The sequence below is a fragment of the Agelaius phoeniceus genome, chromosome 1 (assembly GCF_051311805.1).
Source record: "Agelaius phoeniceus isolate bAgePho1 chromosome 1, bAgePho1.hap1, whole genome shotgun sequence".
Lineage (NCBI taxonomy): Eukaryota > Metazoa > Chordata > Aves > Passeriformes > Icteridae > Agelaius > Agelaius phoeniceus.
In genome coordinates, this window is record NC_135265.1 from 25,564,030 (window position 1) to 25,589,001 (window position 24,972).

Consider the following 24,972-nt stretch of genomic DNA (forward strand, 5'->3'; position numbering starts at 1 on the left):
TTAATTTTAATGAAATCTCTGAAGTTCAGAAAAGTACCCAGGATGACAAGAAAGGCTGTATTTCTGCCATAGAGACTCAGTTAGTGTTATAAAACATTTAATACTTAGCAGTGCTGTTAACACAAATCCTTCTAGTAGTTTGTTTCAGGAGAAGAAATTATGTTTTCTTCACTTGACTCAGAAAAATACTTACGTGTACTGTTGCAACAATGTCAACACACATCTATGGCTCAAGAGCTAAAATCTGAGAATTTCTACATTTTTTTACATGTAAAAAAAAAAGAAAAATGTTAAAATTCATTCTAAAAAGATGGAAGTTCTTAGTAGAGTATTCAAAATCTGCATGTCAGTGCTTCAAAATTATGGGTTTTAATCAATGCATTTGCATGAAATTTTTCCAAGAGCTGCCTTTTTTAATTCCAAAAATGTCCTCCTGGAGAAATGTTACCAGTGTTAATTATTTCTGAGTGTTAGACTAGATGATCTCTGAATTTAAATGCCCAAGTTTAACCACATGAATACAAGCACAAATTATTTGGTAGGAAAAATTGGTAATGGGCAATGATTTTTTGAAAGCAGAAGCTGCATAGTTAGACCTTAGAGTCCAGGCTGCATTTGTGGTTTTAATAAGGGGGAGAAAACTTCATTTTTATAAATAAGTATATCTTTAAAAATGCTGCAGCACTCTTTGACTTCCATATACCCTTTCCAGTAAATTCTGTGTCAGTTTCTGAGGTCTGCATCAGACTCTTAACATAGTGATACTTGTTGTGCAAAGAGCCTGTGTCTCTGTATCACTCTTGTTTAAACCTTTTAAGAAAAGAACTTGCCATCAACCCATGGGTGTTTGCAGAGGAGCTGTGAGGGGCAGGGGAGTTGTCCATGATGGACAGCTGGAGGTGAGTAGAGTCCCTGTGGTGCTGTGGGTTGTGCACACTGCCCTTGTGACATTCACACAGGTGCTCCAGTCTCTTTTCTGGCTCATGTTTGGCAAGCATAACACATGCTTCTTGATCAAGCCTCTGCATTAGGTTCCTGGGGTAGGACTGCACGTGGACAGCCACATCCCAGAATTTTGTCCAGAGGTTTGCAGGTCTGTTTTCCATCAAAAAATTAGGGTATGTAAAGATACAATGTTTTAATTAAAATTGTATCAAGTATGTTTTTGTTTCAGTGTGACCTGAGGTGTTTTATTGCATTCTTGCATGGTTGGGGACTTGGGAAGGAGCAGAGGATGCAGCCTGGTGGTTGCAAACATTTGAGTGTTACAGTTCCTGACGCTGCACAGTGCTCTGGCCGTGCTCAGCATCCTGCCAAGACTCCTCAGGCTGTAACATAACCTCACACTGAGCTTCAGGGGCTGCCAGTAACATCAGGGGAAGTTAAAAAGAGAAAATCAAAACTACCATGGCCCACATAATTCTTCCTTTGCTCTGCCAGGGAATACTAGACTATGGATTGCATTTCTTTTACAAATACATGGTTTATTCTGAGAGCCCAGCAGTGCATTGTAGCCTCCTGATTCAGTGATGATGAGCTGTGTCTGCAGTAGACAATCAGGCTGTTTACTGGCAGGAGTCAGTGGTTTGAAATCTAAACAGTTCAGTGCTGAGGCCAACTTTGGCAGTCTCAGACTTTGACATCTCTGTGCAAGTTCCTGTTCAAGCACTTTGTGTCTCTACTTTCTGGGTGTCTTTGGATACCCAGGGATGTGTCAGTTGACAGAAGGAGATTTTAAACTCTGTCGCCTGTCTAATGGAAAAACAGTGGGAGTACAGGCGAGCTCTTCCCTGCTTCACAGTGGTACTGAAATAGTTCAGATGGAAGAACATTGGAGTCAAGTGGTTGAACGTCTGATGAAAGAAAGTCTCATTACATTGACTCTGGGAGTGAAATAAGAGCTGTTATGACTTTTATGTGAGAGATGTTCCAGACACCCCAGTGGGTTGGGAGATTACCGCAGCATCATGTGAGGTTGTGGGTTTGTGCTGGGAGCTGTGAGGGCCAGCCACTCTCTGCAGAAGAGGGAGCTGAGACTGGGGGTGGCAGCACGTGTGGCTGGGGCACAGACCATCTGACAGCAGCCCAGTTCCACTGCAACAAAGCAGGGCAAGATGGGGTGCAGGAAGTAGGAAACTCCAGGCCCAGATGGTCTTCTGCTTTAAGAAGGCCCATATGAGCACTTCTGTAAAAACCATTTTGAGTCCTGTGTTTATAGTTTGCATCATTTCAGCAGTGAAACAAAGGGATGTACAGAAGTCTGTACAAAGAACAAATACAAGCAGTTCAAGCTATAATAACCATGTGTAGTTTTCCCGCGGATACTTAGGGCAGAAGCATCATTGCAAGTCAGACAATGCTAATTATTCTGGAGTATCATGTGAAATAAAATTTAACTCTTAACACATTGAAGAAAAGCAAAAATATCTGTAAAATCAGATTTTAATTAATTAGTGTATTCTGAATGCAGTATATAGAAAAGTAAATTTATCTAATGGATTATGGTTTGGTTTTTACTGTGAGGGTTGAAAAAAAATTGTTAAACCATAAGAATCTATTATTTTTCTAGTATAAAATACAAAAGCACCTTTTAAAATATTTTTAGTCTTAGTCACTGCAGCTTTGTAAAATGTTAAATTTGCTGCAATACTCAGATTTCATTTGAGTAGATGGTTGACAGCTAAGACAAGTACAGCTATGTTAGTTTTAGGTGTAGAGGCAAGTTATATATGAAGTGTTCAGTTTACTTTGCTCACGAGACATTCGTGAATCAGGTGTCTTTGAAGCCAGGCAAGTAAGATGGTTTCATTGTTCTGTTCTTTTCTATTAAATACTTTTCCAGTTTTCATTTATCACACAATGATGTTTATGCCCTGGTGGAGGAAAACTCTCTGCAGGCCAAGCACATGTAACTCCCTCTGAGGGAGTCTCAGTGGATCTGCTTTCGAGGCTGGTACAGTTGGCTTTGTGTGGTCATCTGTGTAACAGTGGGAATACTTCATTGAATTCTTAAATATCTGCAGTTGGTTCTTTGTATGCCCTTGCTGAATCTGTACAGATAAACTTGTTTATGCAAATAACTTTTTGGGGGGTACTATAGGAGTTACGAAAGTACAGGTACAAGTAAAATGTGTATTTTCTAACCTAAATTATTCTATGATTCTATGCAAAGTGCATGTGCTTGCAATTGTTTGTACAATTCCTTTTCTTAGGAAAAGTAATGAAAGATACTTCTGTTAAACAGTTTCAAATCACATTTCCATACAGATTTCAATGAAGCAGTTCCAGAAACAGAGAGACTGGACTCCAAGGCACTGAAGACTCGAGCTCAGCTCTCAGTGAAGAATAAGCGTCAGAGGCCTTCCAGAACGCGGCTGTACGACAGCATCAGCTCCACTGATGGCGAGGACAGCCTGGAGCGAAAGGTGAGAAGGGCTCTACCTTCTCTTTCCAGCTTCCTGGGGAGTGCTAGGTTGCCCCTGTAGGTCAGTTCATCCTCTGTCTTTATCTTTTCATTGTAGCACAGGCAGTATTTATTTCTCTGTGGCCGGTCTGCTGTGAATGTACTTGAGTGATGTGCAAGTCCAGTCTCCTTTTGAGTCAGCACACCTGGTTTTTTGGTTCTGTTGTGTTTTAACTGGAATCCTGGTCTTTTTGATTTACATGTGCTTTATAATGCAGAGCGGGTCTTTTCATTTATGCAGGAGGTGAAAGGAGCTTGAATTGTGCATTTCTCTATTTATTAATTTGTTACCACAATTGATACAATATTTGCTCATTGTTTTGTCCTATTCTGACTTCATCTGAAAGCAGATGCCAATAAAGAACACTGTGTTGTACCAATAAACAACATCAAAGGGTAATGCCTTGAACTGCTACAGCATTTCGTACAAATAGAAAGCTAAATAATGAATAAAAGAATTGCATGTTCAAAGTAAATCTTGCTCTGTTTGCTTACTAAGTGGTATAACCTGCTTTATAATCTCTTATACCAACAGCCATCACACAGTTACAGTAGTCCCATGCACATTTCAAAATCACCACTGCCCTTATGCATGAGAGCATCCTCACCAGCATCAGATTCTGGTGCTTCCTCCCTCTCCCCCGTGGCTAGCAGTGCAGCAATCTCACTTGACAACCTAACTGAAAACCAAGAAGAAGAACAGCACCACAAAGGAGGTGTCCTTTCCCCATATGCTCGGGGAGACACTCCACTTTCCTCTCCTTCAAAATCTGGGCACAGCTCTGAAGCATCTCCTTTGCATCACCCAGCTGGCAGGAATATTTTACAGGATAAAGGTATTACTGTTTCTTTTACAATAAATTGATGCATTATTTTGCTCACTTAACAGCTATCTACTTTATTGCCTTTTGTTGTGCAGTAGTACCTTAGCAACTAGAAGGTCATCATCTTGTAATTTCTTTTGCCTTCCTGGAAACCAAAAACTTTTAAAATAATCTTGTATGACGGTATAAGAGAAGGATAAAGTTTAAAATGGAATAGGGAACTGCTTACTTTCTTTTTTTCAGGCTTTCTTGGAACTCATTGAAAAAAACGGGGAATTTGCCCTTAAGAAAACGTTGTATTGTGGTTTTTAAAAAAAAAAAACCAATGTTATTTGATCTTGGGTCACCTCCATATTAGAAACATGCTTAACACAGTGTACTTACTCAAATAATGTGGTTTTGGCACTGCTAGATGATTTTTTTGGAGGGTGCGGAAAGGAGTGTAAAGCAAGAACAGCAGATTGTAGCTTTTAATTGCTGAGAGGAAGCAAAGTCTAGGTTTAATGAGAGGTTAGTGGAGATTTTTCATTTACAGAAAAAAATAAAGTAATTTCTTGGAGAGATTGGCCTCATTGTTACTAATTTGATTCAATCTCTTGACTCTGTTTTATCCTCTTGGGTGGATAAAACAGGGTGCAGTCATATGTAGTTCAGGTGTATGTCTCAGATGCCAGTTTATTATAAGAATTAACAATATGTTGCTGAACACTGAGCTGTTCTTTTCAGGTGCATTTCAAATTCAGAATTAACATTTGACATCACTTCAGCATTCTTAGCAATGCACCTTGCATTCTGAAACTGTCACATAAGTTAAAACACATAATAAAAAAATTGTTCATAAGTGAGGTCTGCAGGACTAGGTCTAGAAAGGTTTATAACAGACTTTGGCTTGCTTGAATTAACTGAAAAAAACAATTTATTGAAGAGATATGTTTGTATGTCTGACTTGCTACTGATTTAAACCCTATTTCTTCTTCATCTTTGTACTGGGCTTTCACACAGGTTCATAAAAGACAGCATTATGAAACTTTACTGAATTTAGGAGAGGTTAATATATTGCAAGAATTTTTACATGAGTTCTGAAATTGCTAGCTGTAACTAGGTTAAATTGTTAAGGATTCCAAGTTAAATTCAATATTTGAGTTTTGCAAGTAAAAATAAGGGTGTGAACATAAGATTGTGACTTCAGAAACTCATCTTGAATGTGTGATTGGTTTGTCAGGGAAGGCCTAAATCCTGCACTTCCAAGTGATGTATGAAAAATTCTTTGATAAAAAATTTGGTGGAAACTAACCTTGTAGTGGAAGGAATAGGGCATTGCATTCCACCCACGGTGTCACACTTTCCATTTTAGGTTTGACAAACAATCTCTGTCTAAATATTGCTGTCATGCTTTCCTCATTGTGACTGTTAAGTAAACAACCAATGCTTTTGGGTGTGTCTAGGTTCTGAGTAATACATTAGAATTAACCAGAGCAATATAATTTCAAGTAGAAAAAAAATCATATTTAGTAAGTCCTACTAAAAAAAGAAACAAGTTATTTGGCAACAAGTGTTGCAGCACTGCTATTTTAAATGATTGTTAATTTGGCTGTTAAACTTGTACAGCTCAGAAAATAAAAAAAGACATTGCATTTGTTTTATGTGTTCAGGAGGGATTTTTTAGAAATGGAAAGAGAGCACCTCTGTGGACACACACAGCCATAAGTTAGTCTCTCAATAGCAGAGGTGAGCATTAGCAAGCTCACATTTGTGTTTTCTTCTTTTTCTTACAAGATCCTGCAGTGTTGTGGGAAGGGCTGAAGTGGCATGAGATTAGTTTCATTGCAAAATGATGAGCTTAGAACCACAGCTTTTTCATGTGTGTGTGATGACTTTCTTTAGTTTTGCCTGGTTTGTGCAGCAGCAGCAGCAGCATCCTTTGATACAGCTGCCAGGTGACAGCAGTGGGCAGTGCTCACTGACGTGAGGCTGCTGCAAGTGCTGTGTGCCCCTGGGCAGGGGACTGAGGTCTAGGGCCTTCCACATCCATCAGCCACACATTACTGCAGCTCTCAGCTGGAGGTGGTGGATTAAACAACTTCTGTGTGATTTGTTCTGAGAAATCAGCTTTCCCTTACCTTCTCTGAAGAACTTCAAGGAGCCAGGGAAGATGCACCCGAGCAGGGTGGCCAAAGTCCCATCCTGCCCAGGCAGGGCACCTGTGCCTCTGGTGCTTGGTCTCTGCCATGTGCAAGCACTGAGTAATTCCTGCATGCCAGACCCTGTAGGTTCAGATCCACACTGCCACTGAAGCTGGTTTTGGGACCTATCCGTGCTCCACTATGTCCCATAGCCAGCACAAATATTTTCCTCAGCAAATCGTCATTATTAAAAGGGCCCTGGCTGGCCCCAGCTGTGTGGGAGGGGGATCATAGGGATATAAGAGCTGGAACAGAAATTTGCCATTCCAAGTAGCTGCTGTGTATTCCAGCTAAGCTCTCCAGGCTTTTTTTTTCCTACTACACCAGCAAAGCGTCCATCTACTAAATGTTTTAATTATTTGCCCAATACAAAACCACTGTACTTTATAAATTCTCAATTTTCAGTAAGAAATTCTTCAAAAAAACCCACTACCCCTTTCCCTGAAAGCCATTTGTCCCACTTGCCTGTTAATAGCTAGTGTGAAAATAAATGTTGCAAGTTTTAATTCTTGTGATGATTTTGGCAGTGGTTAAATGAGAAGTGTGCATTAAAGGTGAAAGAGAAACTGTTAGAGGAAACAGGAAAGAAGTGTGCACAGTGTAGGGTTGATGCAGAGTGTGCATTGCCTAAAGTTCTCCTCTGCCTCCTTGGGGAATGGATTTCTTCTTCAGAGACTTCATCTTGCCTTTGTCATTCTTCGTATTCCTTTCTTTTGTTTTCTTTTTTGGAATGAGGTTGCTTGTTAGTTGTTCTTGAAATTTATTTTTTTTAACATAAGGACTTGCGTTGGTGGCAATAGTATGGCTTTTAGTGTGGGTATTGCAAAAGGCTTATTTTCCTACTTTTCAGAGGATTTAACCAATTAATTGCACATTAAATTGTTTGCTCAAATGAAAACTTGGGCAGATACTATCTACAAAGCAACACACAAAGTTCTGTACACATAGTTGACTGTCCTGTGATAGTGCTGTGGTGCTTGGGGTTAATTTTGAGGGTTTAATTTAAGTCAGCAACACTAGGAGAAATCCACAAACCCAGCAGTGCTTCCAGTTAGAAGCTGTGTATGTCTGAGGTCACACTGAAAAAGCCACCAAACCACAAGTGACATGAATGACTGACCTTCATTCGCTTCCTCTAGGGTATTTGGGAACACTCTTTATGTTTAAGTGCCACAGTGTCTGAATTTTTAAACACACAGTAGTGTGTATTCTTTTAGTTTCTGTATAGATTTCACAGGATGTTTGCCAGACTCAGGTTCATTGTTTTGGCTTTATAGATACTGCAGCCTGTTTCCTCTTTAGGATTTAATAGCATTGGCAGAAGAGATCAAAAATTGATAAATGCCTAAAGGCAGATTTATTAACTAAGCTACATTTAGGTTTTGGGGAGGGTTGTTGTTTGTTTTTTAATTGAGAATGGTTAGATTTTAGGTTACATATTTAGTTTAACAAAGATGTTCTGGCTAAGCTGATTAACTATTTCCTAGCATGCCCATCATAAAAGGTACCCTGGGTTCCAAAGTTGAAAAAGAATTTTAGGAGTAATTTTGGAAGTAAAGCATACATACCAAATGAATTCTGTAAAAAACAAACATAAGCAAACTACTGCTGAGTTTAAAAAAGGCATTTACTGGAATGTTTGCCTATTAATACTTTATCTTATTCAATTTATTACATAGTCATTAAAACTAAATCAATGTTAACTTTTGGTTTTCTTCAATTAAATTTTTTGTGTATTTTTGAATTCCGAAATTATTTATTTTTATTCCTGTTCACACCATCTTCCTAAAAATGAGAATTCCCCTAATGAAATTGTGTACTCACACACATGTACATGTATAGGTATCTAATTATGAAAAGATACACAAAGTGTTCTGGATGGAAAGTACCAATTAAAATTAATAATGTACATTCTTCCATGTAAAAATGTATCCTAGATGGTGCCACAAGTGCTCAGGCAGCAAGAACAACTGGCCCTACTATAGGGCATACAGAAAAACTAAAGAGAAAACTTGCAGATCTTGGGTAAGCATTTTTTTAATTTAAAATATATTCTCTTCTTCATTAAAAGGATTGGAAGTAAAATTTCTAAGATGTTTCCTGATGTTTCCTAATATTCTTATAGGGCTCCCTTGAGAAGGAGTTCAAGCAAGGGCAAGAAGCGGAAGGAGAAAGAAGCTATGAGGGTGGCCTGTGGCACTAGGTATGGGTGAGACTGGGGATGCAAGAAATTGTGTGCCAGAAACATTGGGAAAACATAATCATCCTAGCAGATGGAATATTAACAGTCCCACTGACTTCATGAATAAGTGTTAAGCTTTGAGATAACCTGAGCTTACAAACCTAGATTTCTTGGCTCACAAAAGACTGACATATAATCTAAAGATACTTGGAGGTTTATAATGTCATAAAATCATAAAATTTCTCAAGCTGGCAGTGACTTGCAAGAATCATCAAATCCAACTGCTGCTGTTGCATCCACTAATAGGATTTGAAGAAATTGATTTTCAGAGCAGCCCTACAAGATGCACCCAGTCAGTTAATAATGTCCATGAACCAATTCCAAACCAAACCTTGACACAATTCCACATTTTTTTTTAAAGTGAGGTTGAGCAGCAGCTGTTCACTGCAGCTTTGCAGCACCCACACTAGGAATGCTTTCAGAAGGTTGGTTTTATTTTTTCTGAAGATAAACATCTTAAGTTGAAAAATAGGAAAAATGCTGACTGCATGTCACATCAACAACTTTCAGGCAAGGAATTGAGAGATCTGATGACACAACATCACCAGCATTGGAATTCTGAATAAATAAATGAATATTCACAATGACAGGAGGCAATCTCTGCAAAAGCTAGTGTAGATTTTTACTGAAGGCCTCTCCTTACATACCTATGAGTCTGACAAGATCACAGCATGATACCTGGTTCCAAGTATGAAAGGCAAAATAAAGTCAGGAGGGCTAAGCAAACTTAGTATGTTCCAAAAGTTTAGAAAGAACATAGCAACTCAAAAACTCTGCACATAAAACAATGCAAAAAATGACATGATAAAAGAGCTGTTGGGAGAAAGCAGAGTTTGAATGCTAGTAAAAAAAACATTGTGATGGAAAATCAGTATGTAGCCATTTGTGCATTTCTACTGACACTCTGGTATGTGGAGAGCCAGTGACAAGTACATTGTGCAGCTCCATCAGAAAAGCAAAAGAAACCTTCCTTACTCCCTCAGGCACACTGTGCTGAAGTGCAGTGTTCTGTCTCAGCATACATTTGTACATTTGTATTCTGCAAATATCTGGCAGGATCTTCAGTGATCTCAGGCAGCAGCCATCACCTCTCTGCTGGTGTCAGAAAAGCTGTCCCAGTGCGTCTGCTCACAGCTGACATGGAATCAGTGATACTGCTGGCTTTCCCTAGTGACAGGGAGAGCTTTCTTAAAGCCAAACCTCTGCACTTTATGTGGCTGTGAGGCAGCTATTGCCCTTAGCAGGGTGTTAGACATTATGCAACATTTAGATACCAAGCCATAGGGTGGGGGAAATGAATGTGTACTTGTTTCTAAGACCTTGAATGACCCTTATGCCAACACAGGATGTTGCCGATGTTTGTGAGATCTCACAGGTGTCTTCCTTAGAGAGAGCAGATCTCCGTGTAGAGATCAGTTGCTTGTTAGTCCATGTGATAAATCAGTTATTTGTGTTGTTTTTTAATATTTCTTTAATACAGTTCATATCCCAATTACATTTGCTAAAAGCAGAGTTTAATACTGCTTTCAAAGTTGAAATTTGTGAGCATTTGTCATTCTTACTCAACCTCTGTTAACTGGAGTGTAACTGTTTCAGCATAGCTTTTTAAACAGGCATTGCCCTTACTTTTGTTACTGACTCCAAAGGATTTCCCTCACAAGAAATGTGAGGATGTTCTCTCTACAAGTCTAAAGCTGTATAAGCTCTTTGAAAGAAGGATAATGAAAAGACAGCATCCTGTTATAATTATGTCCATTACAGCAACTCATTGATGTAGAATTAATCATGTTGTCACATGAGGGTTGCATGCATTATTTTGCCATTCCCAGGAAGTAGCACTCAGGATGTGTAAAAAAATCCCAAATTATTTCCTGAAACTACCACTAATGCTACAGATAAGAAAAAATGCCCCATTTGAGTAAGGAGCATATATTTTCTTGCATGAAGTTAAGTGATTTGAGCAACATTTTTGTTTACTTTATATGTTCAAGCAAGATAAGGCGATGAGAGGGAAGTAAAGGACTGGGTCAGATGCATCCACCTTTCTTTTAGTTGCTAAATGGAGTATTTGGTTGCTAAATGCTAAACAGATTGTCCTTCTGCTTCCATAGGTGGGGGTCCTTTGACAGCCTCACTTTCATCCATACAGAAAAGAGATTTCACAAAATATGTGGTCTATTATGTTAATAATGATTTAGAAGCTGTCCAGAAGGTAGATGTTGAGGTAGATGTACCTACACCCCATTTACACATGGCTGCTAAGAACAGTGGGATTTTAATGCTCTGAATAATATATATGTTGATGTAAATAATATGGTTCTCTGATACATGCATAAATTCTTGGAGGCAGACACTTTGCATAATTCTTTTTAATTTACGTACTGTACTAATGCTATATTATATATGTATTCCTTATATATAAGGAAATAAAATTTAGGCATAACATTATAGGCATAATTATAATATTATGGCATAATAATATAGGCATAATTATATAATAATAATAGACATTACCTTTGACTTGATTACTGCAATCTTTGCTATTACAAAAAGAGAATCTGATAAAGTCCCATAGATGTTTCTTTCATTTTTCTCCATTAATATTCTTATTATTTAATTAATTTAAAAGCAAGATAATAAGTACTTCATGTGTATTTAGCTGTTGTAACAAAGGAACTTCTCCATAGATGGCTACAGGTGCATCTGACTCATTCTGCCTGTGCTCAAAATCCAAGCCAGATCTTCTCTGAGAACCAGGGCCCACTTGGGTCAGTGCTGAGTCTAATGATTTAATCATGCTGGGGTACTACTGGGGCTCAGAAATGCACAAACACAACGTGTGGCTTCTTGACAGGAGCTGGTTCTCATCCGATCAGTGGGAGTATAGGCATTTTCAGCTGGCATCTGTCTCCATTTGCTGGGTGTATGTTGTCTTAAGAAAGCTTGAGTTAGAAAAAGATTCAAAAGAACATGCTTTTTTTCTTTTGCTGAAGGAGATATTTCAGGCATGCCCCTACCAGCTGCATGCCACTCAGTTCTTTAGTCACAGCTACAGGGAATGTCACTCTTTACAATTAACTGCCTCTGTGGCATTTTGTTTCCCCTTCTTTTATAATCTAATGCGTATTCCTGCTCCTTTCTCTTAAACAGGACTGTCAGAGAGATGCTGCAGAAACCAGCAAACACTAAATCTTTAGCAGAGCGATCCTCCTCTCTCCCACACTGTGTACCATTCACATGGTATGGAGAGAGCGGCAAGGGATCCAATTCTTCCAGCAACCTGCCGTCGCCTACCAGCTCAACTGAACCTTCCTCTGAAAATTTAAGCCCAGCTAAAAAAGGGTCAAAGGTAGAAAATAAAAACTACCTTATTCCCACTGTGTTGAGTGGCATAATTGGCTTTGTGATTCTGGAAAAAAGAACAGGCCAATATGTGACTACTACAATAAACAGTGCATGGTGTTCATTGTACGGTAACAGCCCATCCGAGCAGAACATCTCTGTCATTGTACATTCCCTGTTCTACCTTTTTTACTCTGTCTTAATGTACATTACTCCAGTAAACTAACTGTGGTGTGCTGTACCATAACAAAAGCAAGTGGTGCCAGTGGAAATTAGCATTTGGATCCACTGAACAAATGCTAGATTTGTGTATTCAGTTATAGATCTTTTTTTCATTCTTCAGGACTGGTAGTGGGAATACCCATGTGCAAATGAGGTGTTTGCAAGCGAAGAAATGCTGTATGCTGTCATCTGCCTTTTTTCCCTCAGTAATGAAATCTGTTTGTCATGCATGCTGGATGTTGGATTTAATTCTCTGTATGAAGATGCTTGAACTGTAAATATGAAATATTGCAATTTAATACATCTGTGTGATTGCTTTCTATGTGCATGAATGTTTCAGCATGACAATTCCTTAAATAACCCTTATTTATAGTATTATACTTAGCTTTCTCATGTTTGTTTTCACTTCTGGAAAATATTTCTTTGCCTGTAACTTCTTGTGACTTACAGCAGTTGATTTTTTATATTTGCCTGGTAAAAAGAAGCAGATACGGTTCTCAACTTCATATAGGAATATGAATCAGAAATCTCATTTCTCTGTCTTCTATCACCAAATGCATGTTCATAATAGCAGTTTCCACAGGCATTTCATACTTTTTTGATGCCAAAAGCTGGTGATGCATTACTTCTGCTGTGCTCTTGGCTGTGCAAGGTCATATCTGTTCTTGTGTTACCTGGCAAGGAGAGCAACACAAGGCTTACAGCAGCCCAAATCAGATTGACAGAGAAGACCATCATTGAAGTCTCTGAACAGAAATTATTTGCTTACCTCTTTTAGGGAAAAAAAAAATTTAGACCCATAAATCCTATTTATGTATTTAAGCAAACATTGTTTAAAAATACTTTTCAAATAGGGGAAAAAGCACACCCTTTTAGACAGTATTAGGCTGAGTTTATGGGTACTATCCTAATTATTACCAGGCCTTGGCTATTTTGTGGTTTTGCTGTAGAAAATTAAATTTGAAAATTAAAATCATTGTAAACCTGAAGGTTGCAGAAAATAGAGGTGAAAGAAAAATCAGAGTACTTAAAAAAGAAAAATATTTTTTCACACAACAGGAGGTAGAGCTGTTGAACTCCTGGCCTAAGAACGCTGTGTGGGCTAAGGAAGCAGCTAAGGAAGCTGCTCAGATTTTCTTCTCCTCTATAAAGAGCTGGGAAAAACAGAACAGGAATTCTAAACATAGGTGAGAGAAAAATGATCACAAAAATATTCTTATGTTCTCTGTAAAGTTTACAGGCTCTTAAATTAAGAGTTTCTGTACTGCTATTCAGGCTTTCAAAGCACAGCATGATACCAATATTCAGTTGGATTTCCAGCAAAACTAAGAGGACCAACACTTGATATTTTTGGAAGTCTTCCTATTTTCAGGAAGGACAGGTCAAGTATTTGAGGGGGGCAGATAGAAGGATAACTTTTTTGTGTTGTTTCTCTTGTTTCAGTTTCTAAAGTGAAGGTCAAAGATGAATTGGATTTAATACTCATTTAGATGTTAGAGTAGACAGTAGAGGTCTCTGTATTGTCAAGTGTGTATTCAAGTTAAATGGATTATCATGGTGTCCCTAATCTTTTATATGTTTTGGTTTTCTCATTGTTCTCCCTCTAGTGTGAAATACTTGTTAATTTTTGTCTTATTCTGATGGTAATTTTGTTGTATACCTGAAAAATATGTGCCTGCTTTTGCTATTATTTGCTGTAAGATGTGATGTATCTCATTGCATTGTTAAGAAAAAACAAAGTTTGTTTCATGATTATTAGTTCAGTAAATAATATTCACTATCCAAAGATACTTTTTACTTTCAGTTTTTTTCTAAAGGCATAGGCAAAGAGGGAGGATCCTTCCACTTTTCAAGGAGATTATTTGGGACTCAGAAGTGGATTCACAGCATATTCTCCTTGCTCTTGCAATAGGAATTGTCACTTCTGTCTATTCATTAATTCTCTGTCCTATTCTTTGTGCTACTGCCTGTGCTACGCTTCTCCTAAGTATTTGCAGGACAGCAAATGCTAGTGATTAACCTGCAGAAGCAGTAATTTAGCTCCAGGATGAGAGCCAGCATCTTAAGAGTCTGGAAATTGCTTTTAGACACCTTTGTTATTCATGAGGCATTAAGCTGGCAAAGGTGTCTCATGAAGTAGAGAGTGGTAAAAATACTGTGCATCCTGTAAATAGTAACAATGTAAAACATTAGGCTTCCTCATGTGTATTGTGATTGGTTTGGTAAATAATTGAAATCACTCCTGAGCTATGCCAACATGGAAGACAGAAAGCAAATTCCCCTTTTAGATGCATCTAAACCATAATTTGTTCATTCTCACTCCTCTTTTTCTCCACAGAATTTCACATTCAATGATGATTTCAGTCCCAGCAGCACAAGTTCAGCTGATTTGAGTGGTTTAGGAGCAGAACCTAAAACCCCAGGCTTCTCGCACTCCTTAGCACTGTCATCAGATGAGGTATGCGGGTGAAATTGTTTCATTTGGGAAAAAGTAGTTTTCTTTTTCCAATGGTATCTTGCTTGATTACTCAAATAATAAAGGAAAGATTTTAGGCAGTAGGATTGGAGACAGAAATTAATCTTGGTTTCTAAATTAAGATTTTTCTTGTTCATATAATAACAACTTAAAATAATGCCCTGTGGTGCTATCACGGGGAAGTGGAATGCAGTTGGTGTCCTAACAGATGCTATATCCTCACACCTGCCAGTACATTTTTATTAAGTATGTACATATGGACATAGATAGAGATATACATATAAATACACTAAACTAGGCCTGAGACAGTTTTGATATACCAAACATACAGTACAGTTTGGTAAATGTAGTTGAGATGTAAGGCACCTTCACCTACCCAGTTTTTACCCTGGTAGAATGACCTGTACATGCAGTAATTGTGTGTTACTGTACCTGACTGTGTGTGTATTGATTATAATGTGTATGTCTTGATCCACTTTGCATTCTTTGTGCTTGCTTTGCACAGTGGATTTGAAATCAATTACTCCAAACCAGAGATTTTTCATACAATGATAAAGTAAAAAGGCATTCCTAACCCTGTAAATTGGTGACATATTTGAGCTGAATATAATCTATTGAAAATACTCTTCTTAAGATACTAGTTTTGTAACTCAGTTGTGGGTAAGGCTGTACAATTTCACAGTAGCTGACAGCACATCCTGGGCAGTCAGGAAACTTGTGCATTTTTTCTTTCACAAACGCTTCATAAGAACTTCACATTTTTCATGTGAGATTTGAGCCAAATTGTTTTTACTAGAGAGGGAGAACTTGAAGTACCTATACCTTTTATACCATTTTTTTGTTGTTTTAATGATAGGTAGTTTTTTTATTACTGCCTGCATGGTTTACTTGGGTTTAAAGAATGAGAGCTGTTCCATGCAACTCTATTTGCCAGACTGCAAGTCTACAAACCCCGCCATTCTTTTGAGGTTGCTTTTACTGCAGGTAATTAAGGGCAAAAATTTATAACAAAAGGAGACAGCACAGAGGTCTGCATCTGCTGTAAATTACTGAAAATAGCAAAGTCATCACTTGCACTTTATTTAGTGTTAGTACTATCTTGATAATGTGTTTCATTATCTTACCATGTTTAATTCTCCTTATGTATTTGATTGTGGCAATGTCCTGTTGTAAGTGGTATTGAATTAAAAGCTTGAAAATCCTTTCATTTTACATGTTCAGCTCTCTACTTTATTACTTCTAAAATACCAAGCCTGAGCAGGTCCATGAAAATGAATGTGTTTTCTCCATCCTCCGCTGTGTGCCAAATTGCTGCCTCCAGATGAGACAGCATGTTCAGCAAGAGCTGCCCTGGAAACCTCCCTGGCCACCCTGGGCAGGGAGGAGGCTGGTGCTGCTCCTCAGCCTTCCACAGCACACTGCTGTGAGCACTCCTCTGCTCTGGCTTCCTGGGCAGCCCCATCAGCATTTAAAGAAAAAGAAAAATCTGAAGCATGGGGAGGGAACCCAGTTCTTGCAGTCAGTTCTGCTCTAATTAAGGAGCTTTTGCTCTTGGAAATTGGAGCCATCAGAGAGGTTCCCACCAGTTCTAGGGTGTCAAGATCAGGAACTCTAGAAGGGTTTCATTGATGAAGTGTCAGATTAGCTGTCAAATCATGTGTGTGGTGAGTTTTCAACACAACCTCTTTGCTTCTGGAAATAATTCTTTTTAAAGAACTCTTGTTGGTTTTAAGTAGCCATATCTGTTTGCGAACCTTGGTGCTGCTGTTGCCTGAACTTTTACATGCTGTTACGTGTTTGGTATTTTGTTTCTATAATGCTTTTCTTTCCTGTTTCTTTGTTGCTCCCTCACTCAGAGCCTGGATATGATTGATGATGAGGTGAGATACTAGCGTGCTGTTGTGGTGAATCGCGTGACCCTCCTGTGGCAACGCACTGTCTCTTTTGCAGAGTCACATTTCTTGTCTTGTGGTGGTGTGTGGCAAACACCCTTGTTGGCACAGAACACACAGATGTCACTGGCTCCTCTTTCCATGTCTTGAGTTGCCCTCTCATTGTTGCTGAGAGTTTTTAGGGCCACAGAAAACTGCAGTTTTTGTGGTATGCTGGAAGCAGGAGGCGGGTCAGTGTCAAAGCAAATCTACCAGACTGGGCATCAGCTGTGCTGAGCTCATGCTGGCAATAGCAAAAGAAAATGATAGTGCCCAGCTCTGACAATTGGATAGCCAGAAGCTGAGAGAGCTCCCAGCATCATCTATCCTGATGTAAAAGCTGCTCTAACAGCAGACAGCTGCTGCAGCCTGTAGCAGCTGCTTTGCTGTCTACAGCCAGGACAGGATAGCTTTTGTTTCAGGCCCCACTGGCACACCCGTGGGTGGAATAAAGTGGTGGAGCAGCAACATGGGTCTGCTCCAGCAGTTGACGCCACACTTGCCATTTTGGTGGGGTTTGTGCTCTCAGCCACAGCAGCACAATGTGGTGAGAGCAGGGCCAGGGCTGTGGGATCCCTGTGTGTTCCGTACCAGTCCTCTGTGTCATCTCGTAAGTCTTCTGCCATAGACAGTATCAGTCTTGCTAGCTGTTTGATATCATCACTTTGAACTCTAAAGTGGCTTTCTGAGGATTTTATTTGCCCCTGATACTTTCTTAAAAGCTTAAACAAATAATAAAGATCTGTGAATGAGCCCAGGAAGTGGAATGCGCAATTCATTCCATCCTTTAGAAATCTGCTAATTTGAAGGAAAAAATCTTGTGAGGGAATGGAAGCATACATGGTTTGAATTGTGCCACCTGGCCATTTCAGTCCCTGCTTGGGTTTAAAGGAATGCCAATTCCTTTTTCTTCTGTGATTCTATAGTTTATTTTGATTCTGTGATTCATTCTTAGGTGTCTGGTTAGATAGAGATGTAATATAGCAGTGTGAAATCGTTATTATTGTAGTGCAAAGATAGTCCAGATACCTGTGCTCTGATGCTGGCAGTTTGTGCAGAAAAATGTTGTTACTCATCTGTGTTACCCTTTAATAATAACGTGGAACATGTTTGTCACAGATCCTTGACGATGGACAGTCCCCGAAGCACAGTCAGTGTCAGAGTCGTGCTGTTCACGAGTGGAGTGTGCAGCAGGTGTCCCACTGGTTGATGAGCCTGAACCTTGAACAGTATGTTTCTGAATTCAGTGCCCAGAACATTAATGGGGAGCATCTCCTTCAGCTGGATGGCAGTAAGCTCAAGGTAATTAACTGACTGGGCTTCAAGATGAGCCATAGTATTTTTTGTCACTTTACGTCATCTCGAAGGCAGTAAAAATTCCCCCAGAAAGCAGCAAATCCTTGTGTATGGAGTCATGAAAGCCAGAATAATAAACAGAAAGTATAAAGCCACAGCAACACTTCAAGAAATTCCCATATGCACTTGGATTCAGAAGCTTCAGAAATGCAAGGCATTTGCTTTGTGAAAATTCTTGGTGTATATAATGTACCCATATTTGCATGTGCAAATCATACAGCAGCGTGTGGAAGTGGTATTTGCATGCACATATTTCTCATCCAGCTCTATTTTGTGAAAGGGTGATTCTGAGAAGAGAGTGAATAGACATAGATCAGAAGTAGCAAGGGAAGAATGGATTAATGGGACATGGGAGGCATAAGCTGATAAGTTGTAGTGTGTTAGAACTAAATGCAGTTTTGATGTATAAAGTATGCATCGTTTCCTGTATTAAAATATGAGCCTTGTTCAGTCAAAAATACAGAATGGAGTTTCAGGAAGCTCAGTAGATCTGAAAGTCCAAGTTTTGTATTTCCCTTCTGTATTTTTGATGGCACTTCACTAACTATAAGTGTCTTAGAATACTGCTGGTGAACTAAGGCATAGCAGTGAGAATTTGGAAATCTTATTCTATGTTGACTTAGATGATTTCAATAAAATAGTTTATTTGCCTTATTTGATCAACAAAATCAACATTGGTGGTGGCAATGAGGTCTCATCTTTAATATTCTAGAAGTGGAAAGCATGAAGTGGAATACTTGCACATCAGTGATGTATCTGAGCCTGTGACAGATTCACTTTGTTGTTACAGTCTTCTAAGGAGAATTATTACTAGAATATGGAAACAAAATGTGATTGTTTAAACCATAAGAAATTCTTCTAAATTTTGTTTTCCCTACCTCAGGCTCTTGGTATGACATCTTCCCAGGACAGAGCAATCATTAAAAGAAAGCTAAAGGAAATGAAAGCATCCTTGGAGAAGGCTCGCAAAGCTCAAGAGAAAATGGAAAAGCAAAGAGAAAAGCTTCGAAGGAAGGAACAAGAGCAGCTGCAGAGGAGATCAAAGAAAACAGACAAGTGTTCATCAGATGCAACAGAGGGCACTAATGAGCAGTGATGAGCAGAAGTGCTGCTGTGTTTGGCAAGTGGAGGCACGTCAAGGAAAGAGGAACTCTTATCCACTCTGATGCCCCTTCAGCTTTCTTGTGTTCATCACCCAGGATTGTGTACAGAGAGACGGGGCTGTACATAGAATGACTAGGGACATTTATATTGTGTCGTTTCCTTTCCTGCATATCCAGTTCACGCTCGTTGCTGTTGCCATGTGAAACAATCCCAGCCCCTCGGTTTGTTCTGTTCTTGTTGACAGCTAACAGATTTCATTTTTGTGTGGTGGTGTTTCCTTCCAAACTACTCTTCTCTGTTGAGCTCTGTGTGTTTGATCACTTCAGTAACCAGCATGATGCCGAGGAGCATGTCCACTGCTTCACCTCTTCTGAATAGGATGGCCAGTCAGTGTCATTGGGGAACATTTCTTCAGCTGGATAAAAAAAGCTGTGCTCTGTCTGATAAGATTTGAGTTGACTTTCTGACTGGAACTTCATCTTCTTTACGGTGTTTGGATACTCAGTTCAGTCTGCTGGAGTTGAGTTTCATCTTGTGTCAGTACCTTTAAGCAGCACTGCTCTGAAAACTGTTCAGCGACTTCTCATACACTGGAGATAAAGACAGGAGAGTCAATATTCCCCCTGGGTAAAGGACAGGAGGTGAAACTCTTTCTGTTACCTGTACAATAGTTAATCCAGGAAGGAGGCAAAGCCTTAAATGGTTATGTGGGTTTACATAGAAATCTGAGGATAACATTTATCCTTTAGATATCTGAGCAAGGATAAATTTCTAACTAGAGCACAGCGTATAAATCTGTATAAATTTTATTGTACTCCCAGTGTGTAGGCAACTTTCTTATAGCACACTCCACTTTTTTTTCATGTGTTTCATACAGGAAATTGGGTTTATTTTGTTTCAAGTTAGTTTTTTCCCAGGAAAAATCCCACATCTTCAAATTTGTTCTCCAGTCAGTAAGCACTGGGAGAATAAACTTTGTGCTGTGCTATTATGAAGCTGGTATTGGAAACAATTATCAAACTTGAGTCTGCTGTAGATTTTCAGTTTTTACAGAAGTGCACTTTAAGAAAAGGAAGATGAGTGATCCTGGTTAAAATTAAATTCAGTACATTGCTGTTAAGGTCAACGCTGCCATGGAGGTGATGGTTACTTAATCCAAGCCTCCCACATTTTAACTGTTTTGATTGATATATTTAAAGAATATGCAACTAAAACCTGAATTTTTGGGCTTTGGCTGTAGAATGTTTCAATGGCTTAGCAGTGGTCATACTTGAGGGATTTCTGGGGTGTGTGAGGCCATGGATGAAGGCTGCTGTGTAGTTTTGAGTGTGACAGAAGCAGTGCATGGCGCTACTGCCTGAACAGCAGTACTGAGCTATACAGTATTGCCTCCAAAGAAAAGACAGACAATGGGCAGGTCTCCACAGCGAGGGGCTGCAGGCAGAGCTGACTGCTCCACAGTCACAGCTCACTGTGTACTCTGGAGAAACGTCACTTCCCACTCGTGCAGCCTGCAAGTGGCAGCCTTCATCTGCTCTGCAAACCCAGAAATTGTTTAACATGGCGATGCAAAGTTAGAATTTTGAACCTAAAAATGCGCCAGCCTAGAACTGAAAATTCCTCTGAAGAAAATGTGTGTTTTAGTTTGGCTTGGCTTCTCTTCTGCTCTGTACTTCATGGCATTCAGATTTGTGTCTGCAAAGGTCTCTGAAGCTCAGATTTGGAACACTTAGGGTGCACTGTTAATAGTTACATTTCTCTTGATCCTAATAATTTCTTTGACATGTAAAATGGTCTGTAAACTGAGAGAGCCTAGTTCATTCAAAATTAATACACAACAGATCTACTTAGCATTAGCTTTATTTTTCCTTCCAAATCCAATTTCTACAAGTTTTTGATGTATATTTTATTCAGATCTAAAATTGAAATTGCCGTAAAAGATACTTGCTGATATTTCTAAAGGCTTGTGGTACTTTTCTTGAGATAAACCACCAGCAGCAAAATACACCTGCTCACAAAAAATTACACATTGCAGTAAATCCTTCTGTGTTCATTCATAGGAGGAAAATTCTACAAATGTTTAACAGCCTCATAAAATTAGCATTCTTAGAGTAAAAGAAGTTACCTGGAAGAAACTGGAAGTTTAATATTTTAAATGCGATGTTGATAAATGCATTAGATGACAATTTTCTTTTTAAATTATGTTTACATTGTAGTAATGTTTAAGTGGTTGTGTATAATAATCTAAGGTGGTGTCTCTGTTTTATGTTCTTTTTTTATTTAGAAACCAGAGCAGATTGCTTGGCATTATATATTGAGTTTTCATTCTTACTCCTTAGAACGGTGCCTAGTTAATCTCTTTGTAAGTCATGTTCTTACTCTGCAGAATAACTAATTCAACTTAAGTCCTTTAAGTATTCAGGGGATTTTTACTGCTTTGTGATAAAATGTTATTTTGTTATTCTCAGACTGAAAACATCAACAAAAATCTGACTTAAAAAACCCTATTGGGTTACATTTAAATTAAAAGCATTAAAATGCATTTTGATCAATGGGTGAAAACTAAGGAAATAGAGCAATGGCAAGGGTTTTGCTGTTCTTTCTATGATAAAAGATTTATGTGGTTCCTTTTATAAAATATGGCAGCTCAGTCTTGGGGAGTGCAGAAATGTCACCTGATAACAGACGTGAAGCACAGTTTGAACCTTTTCTTGCTATTCTATAGGACCTTTAAAGTTGTGTTGCAATTTTTTTCCCTTGTACTGTATTATGACTTATAAGAAACAAAAGATGGATGTCTCATCATTCTTAACTTAAACTTCCTGTAAACCAGTGCTAAGTCAGACTAATGTGGGGCTTAATGGAACAAGAAAAAACAAATTTTCTGTGCTGAATGGTTGGACAGCCTTTTTCACAGTTTGGCTCACCTGCAGGCATAATGTTGCCTACATTGTGTGTTTATGCTAAAGCTGTTTTTTCCTTAGGCTGACTTGCCTGGCCACCACTGAACTTCTGTGCAGGCAGTGTGGTGCTTCCACACCTCAAGACATGTGCTTGTGTCATCATTACACCTGGGTGACTGCAGCAGGCTGGCCCAAGTTATTTTCTCCCTGGTTAGGGTGGGAGGCCAGTTCTGTAAACTCTAGTTCTGCTCATTGCTGCAGTATTGCAAGTTGTGAATACATAGAGCCTCTAAAAAGGTGAAGAGCAGAGAGTTAGGAAAAAGTGGAAGTCTCAAAAATAGAAAATGAAATGTACAACTCCGCAGGTTACTTTAGTCCTAAAACCCCTAGTGCTTATTCTGAGATTGTGAGGAGAGCAGTGGCTCCTTGTTCTGTTCAAATCACCAAACATGCTGACATGAATTGCTTCCAGCTTGTGTATTCCCATTTCTTCACAGGTGGGTTGCTGCACCTGTGCAATGTCCTGTTAAAGCTCCCTGTTGGGTTTCAGTCTGCCCAGAGACCAGGGCCAGGGGGTGAGGAAGGAGCTGCACCCTTCACTGCAATTCACAGAGCTGCCCATTGTCTGCATTTCACCTGCTGCCCTAAGCAGGTCCTGCTGGGGTTGCTGGGAGTGGAGCCTGCTGAAGATCATGGGTTAGAATTACACAGTGGAACAGAAGCCAGGAATAAAAAGATGAATGGCATTAGATGTTTGTATTTCAGTGTATACAAATACTTTTGTATTTTTCCAACTTCTCAAAAATTTTTTGCAATGGCATCTCTTTTGCTATGACTGTAGTCTGCTGCAGGCATACCACAAGAATTGAGCTTTTACTAGAATTACTGAGAAGCTTTCCTCTAATAGTTGCCAGCCCTTAGCTGTCATTGACATTCAGAGGTGCTTGACACCTGAGATCAGGGTTCCTCATACCTTATTGCTTCTATCAAAGCCTCCTGTCCTCCTGAGCTGCTACACCTTCAGCTCCTGGCTCATGGACTGGTAAGAGCTGGGCAGTGTCATTTTTGAGAATGAATTGTGTTCCACTTCCAAGAGAAAGAAGATAAAGAAATGCTACTCTTGCACATAGTGCAGAATGCTCTTCTACAGTAGTATGGAAGAGGATCATCATGTAGTTGGGTGTCAGTGTTCTAGCAAGGAAACATGGGGTTTTTTTGTGTTTTTAACCCCAACCTTGATTTTTATTGGAGCACTTTCAGCAGTTCGTTTCTGAGCAGGATGACAGGTGAAATCCAAGGAGACTTGCCCACTCACTAGAGTGGAGTGTGGGTCATCTGCAGATGGCACAGTCCCTTTTGTCAACCTCCCTGTGGATTTTACTGGACTTTTTTCTGTACCTGTGAAACTGCTTTTTCAAAGCTATAATACCTTAGTCATGATATTGAGCCAACTGGTACTTTCACTTTTGGCATTAAGTAATGATTTTAAAAATGCACATCTTACAGGAAGGTTTGGTGGCAGTGCCTTGGGCTCCCTGTTTCTTTGGGAAGTGTGGATTTTGTTAAGAACAAGCTGTTGGTGAAATCTGCTGAGTTAGACAAGTGTCTTCCTCCAAAGAGATGAGGAGGGCTCACAGCTCACGAGGTCAGATCCAGCCTGCGTAACCCAGGAGCTCCTGCTGGATTTCCAACGGGAGCTTTGCCACTGCCACCAGCAGAAGTGGATTTGGAAATGTCTTTCTGTGCAGAAATGTCTGAAGGAAAGGGGGATCTCAGGGCACCAGACATAGGAGTAACCAGCCCATTTGGAAGTGAGGAGTGCACAGTGAACATCCTCTGACTCTGTACTTTCCCATACACATTCACTCAACAGCTGCTTTCCTATTTCCCAGTCACATTGCAATGGTATCTCACTGGTCACTGACAAGTGTTACACATATTGATAGAAGACCAGGCAGCTAAAAGACTAAAATGCACTGTGCTTACTGTAAAAATTGGCTTCTTACATTGCTTCTTTTTATATGGTTAAAGAGATAGTTGTGCTTCAGATTTTTTCCTTTTTCTGTCCTTTTTTTAAAGAGGTCAAATGTATATGAAATGCATGTTATCCTGAACTTTTTGTTTGTACATCTTGGTGTCTGATCACCTGCATGAAGGACACAGTAGTGCCATGTCTGAGCTTGTTCTCTTGTGCTTGGTTGATATGAACTTCTCTAGATTGTTGAGTTTTCCCCAGGATATCTTTGTTTAATATTTAGTTATTGGGAGACATCAAAAGAAAACATCATGGTGGCCCTTTGTTTTCTTACAGTTGAAATACAAACAACAAAGCCTTGTGGTTTAAAGTTAATTTGTTAGTGTAAATAAATTTCTTGCCAATGAGTATTATTGTTGTTAGACAACGAATGCAATAAAAAGAGAAATCCTGAATCTTTATTAGAATTTGTAATGAGTCCTCACTTTTCTGCCCTTTTCTTTGTCATTCCAGAAGAAATAATAAATGGTGAGGATATGACCAGACAGCAGCATGGGTCAGGCTAGGGGGTCAGGGGAATATGTACCTTGCCCTGCTTGTTCTTCACTTCCTTCTGCTCAGCCAAAGATTATTTTAATCCCAGTTCTTAGCCAAACTGGCATGATTCACAAGCCCCCAAGTGGGTCTCATTTACACTCTGTAACTATGTAGAAAGAAGTAAAAAAAAAAAAAAAAAAAAAAAGGAAAAAAAAAAAAAAGGAAAAAATTGGTTTTTTCTTCATATGAAGGTGAAGTGTAGCATGCAGTCTTTTGCTGCAGGTTGATGTAAAAATAGGCTGCTTTCATGTTAGTACTAGTCAATGTTTGTGTGTTTAAAAGACCTGGATTGATTTTGTTGCATAAAAACATTTTACACTCAAGTGTAAGTTATTTATAATGGGCATTTTACAC

At 39.1% G+C, this 24,972-nt stretch overlaps 1 protein-coding gene across 7 annotated transcripts in view; it reads left to right on the forward strand.

Moving 5' to 3' along the window:
- The window catches only part of PPP1R9A (protein phosphatase 1 regulatory subunit 9A), a 131,441-nt gene extending 106,959 nt beyond the window's left edge, over positions 1–24,482 (forward strand). For 4 of the 7 annotated variants that reach the window (XM_077175039.1, XM_077175051.1, XM_054635469.2 and 1 more), the window contains 9 exons: positions 3,268–3,425; positions 3,999–4,299; positions 8,408–8,495; positions 8,596–8,673; positions 11,863–12,061; positions 14,615–14,734; positions 16,609–16,632; positions 17,803–17,985; positions 18,923–24,482. In XM_077175039.1, the coding sequence (XP_077031154.1) occupies positions 3,268–3,425; positions 3,999–4,299; positions 8,408–8,495; positions 8,596–8,673; positions 11,863–12,061; positions 14,615–14,734; positions 16,609–16,632; positions 17,803–17,985; positions 18,923–19,135 (1,364 nt within the window). In that variant the 3' untranslated portion in view covers positions 19,136–24,482. The remainder of the gene's footprint in view (positions 1–3,267; positions 3,426–3,998; positions 4,300–8,407; positions 8,496–8,595; positions 8,674–11,862; positions 12,062–14,614; positions 14,735–16,608; positions 16,633–17,802; positions 17,986–18,922) is intronic. The other 3 variants (XM_077175048.1, XM_077175055.1, XM_077175063.1) reach the window with 3 other exon arrangements.
- Positions 24,483–24,972: the final 490 nt, after the last annotated feature.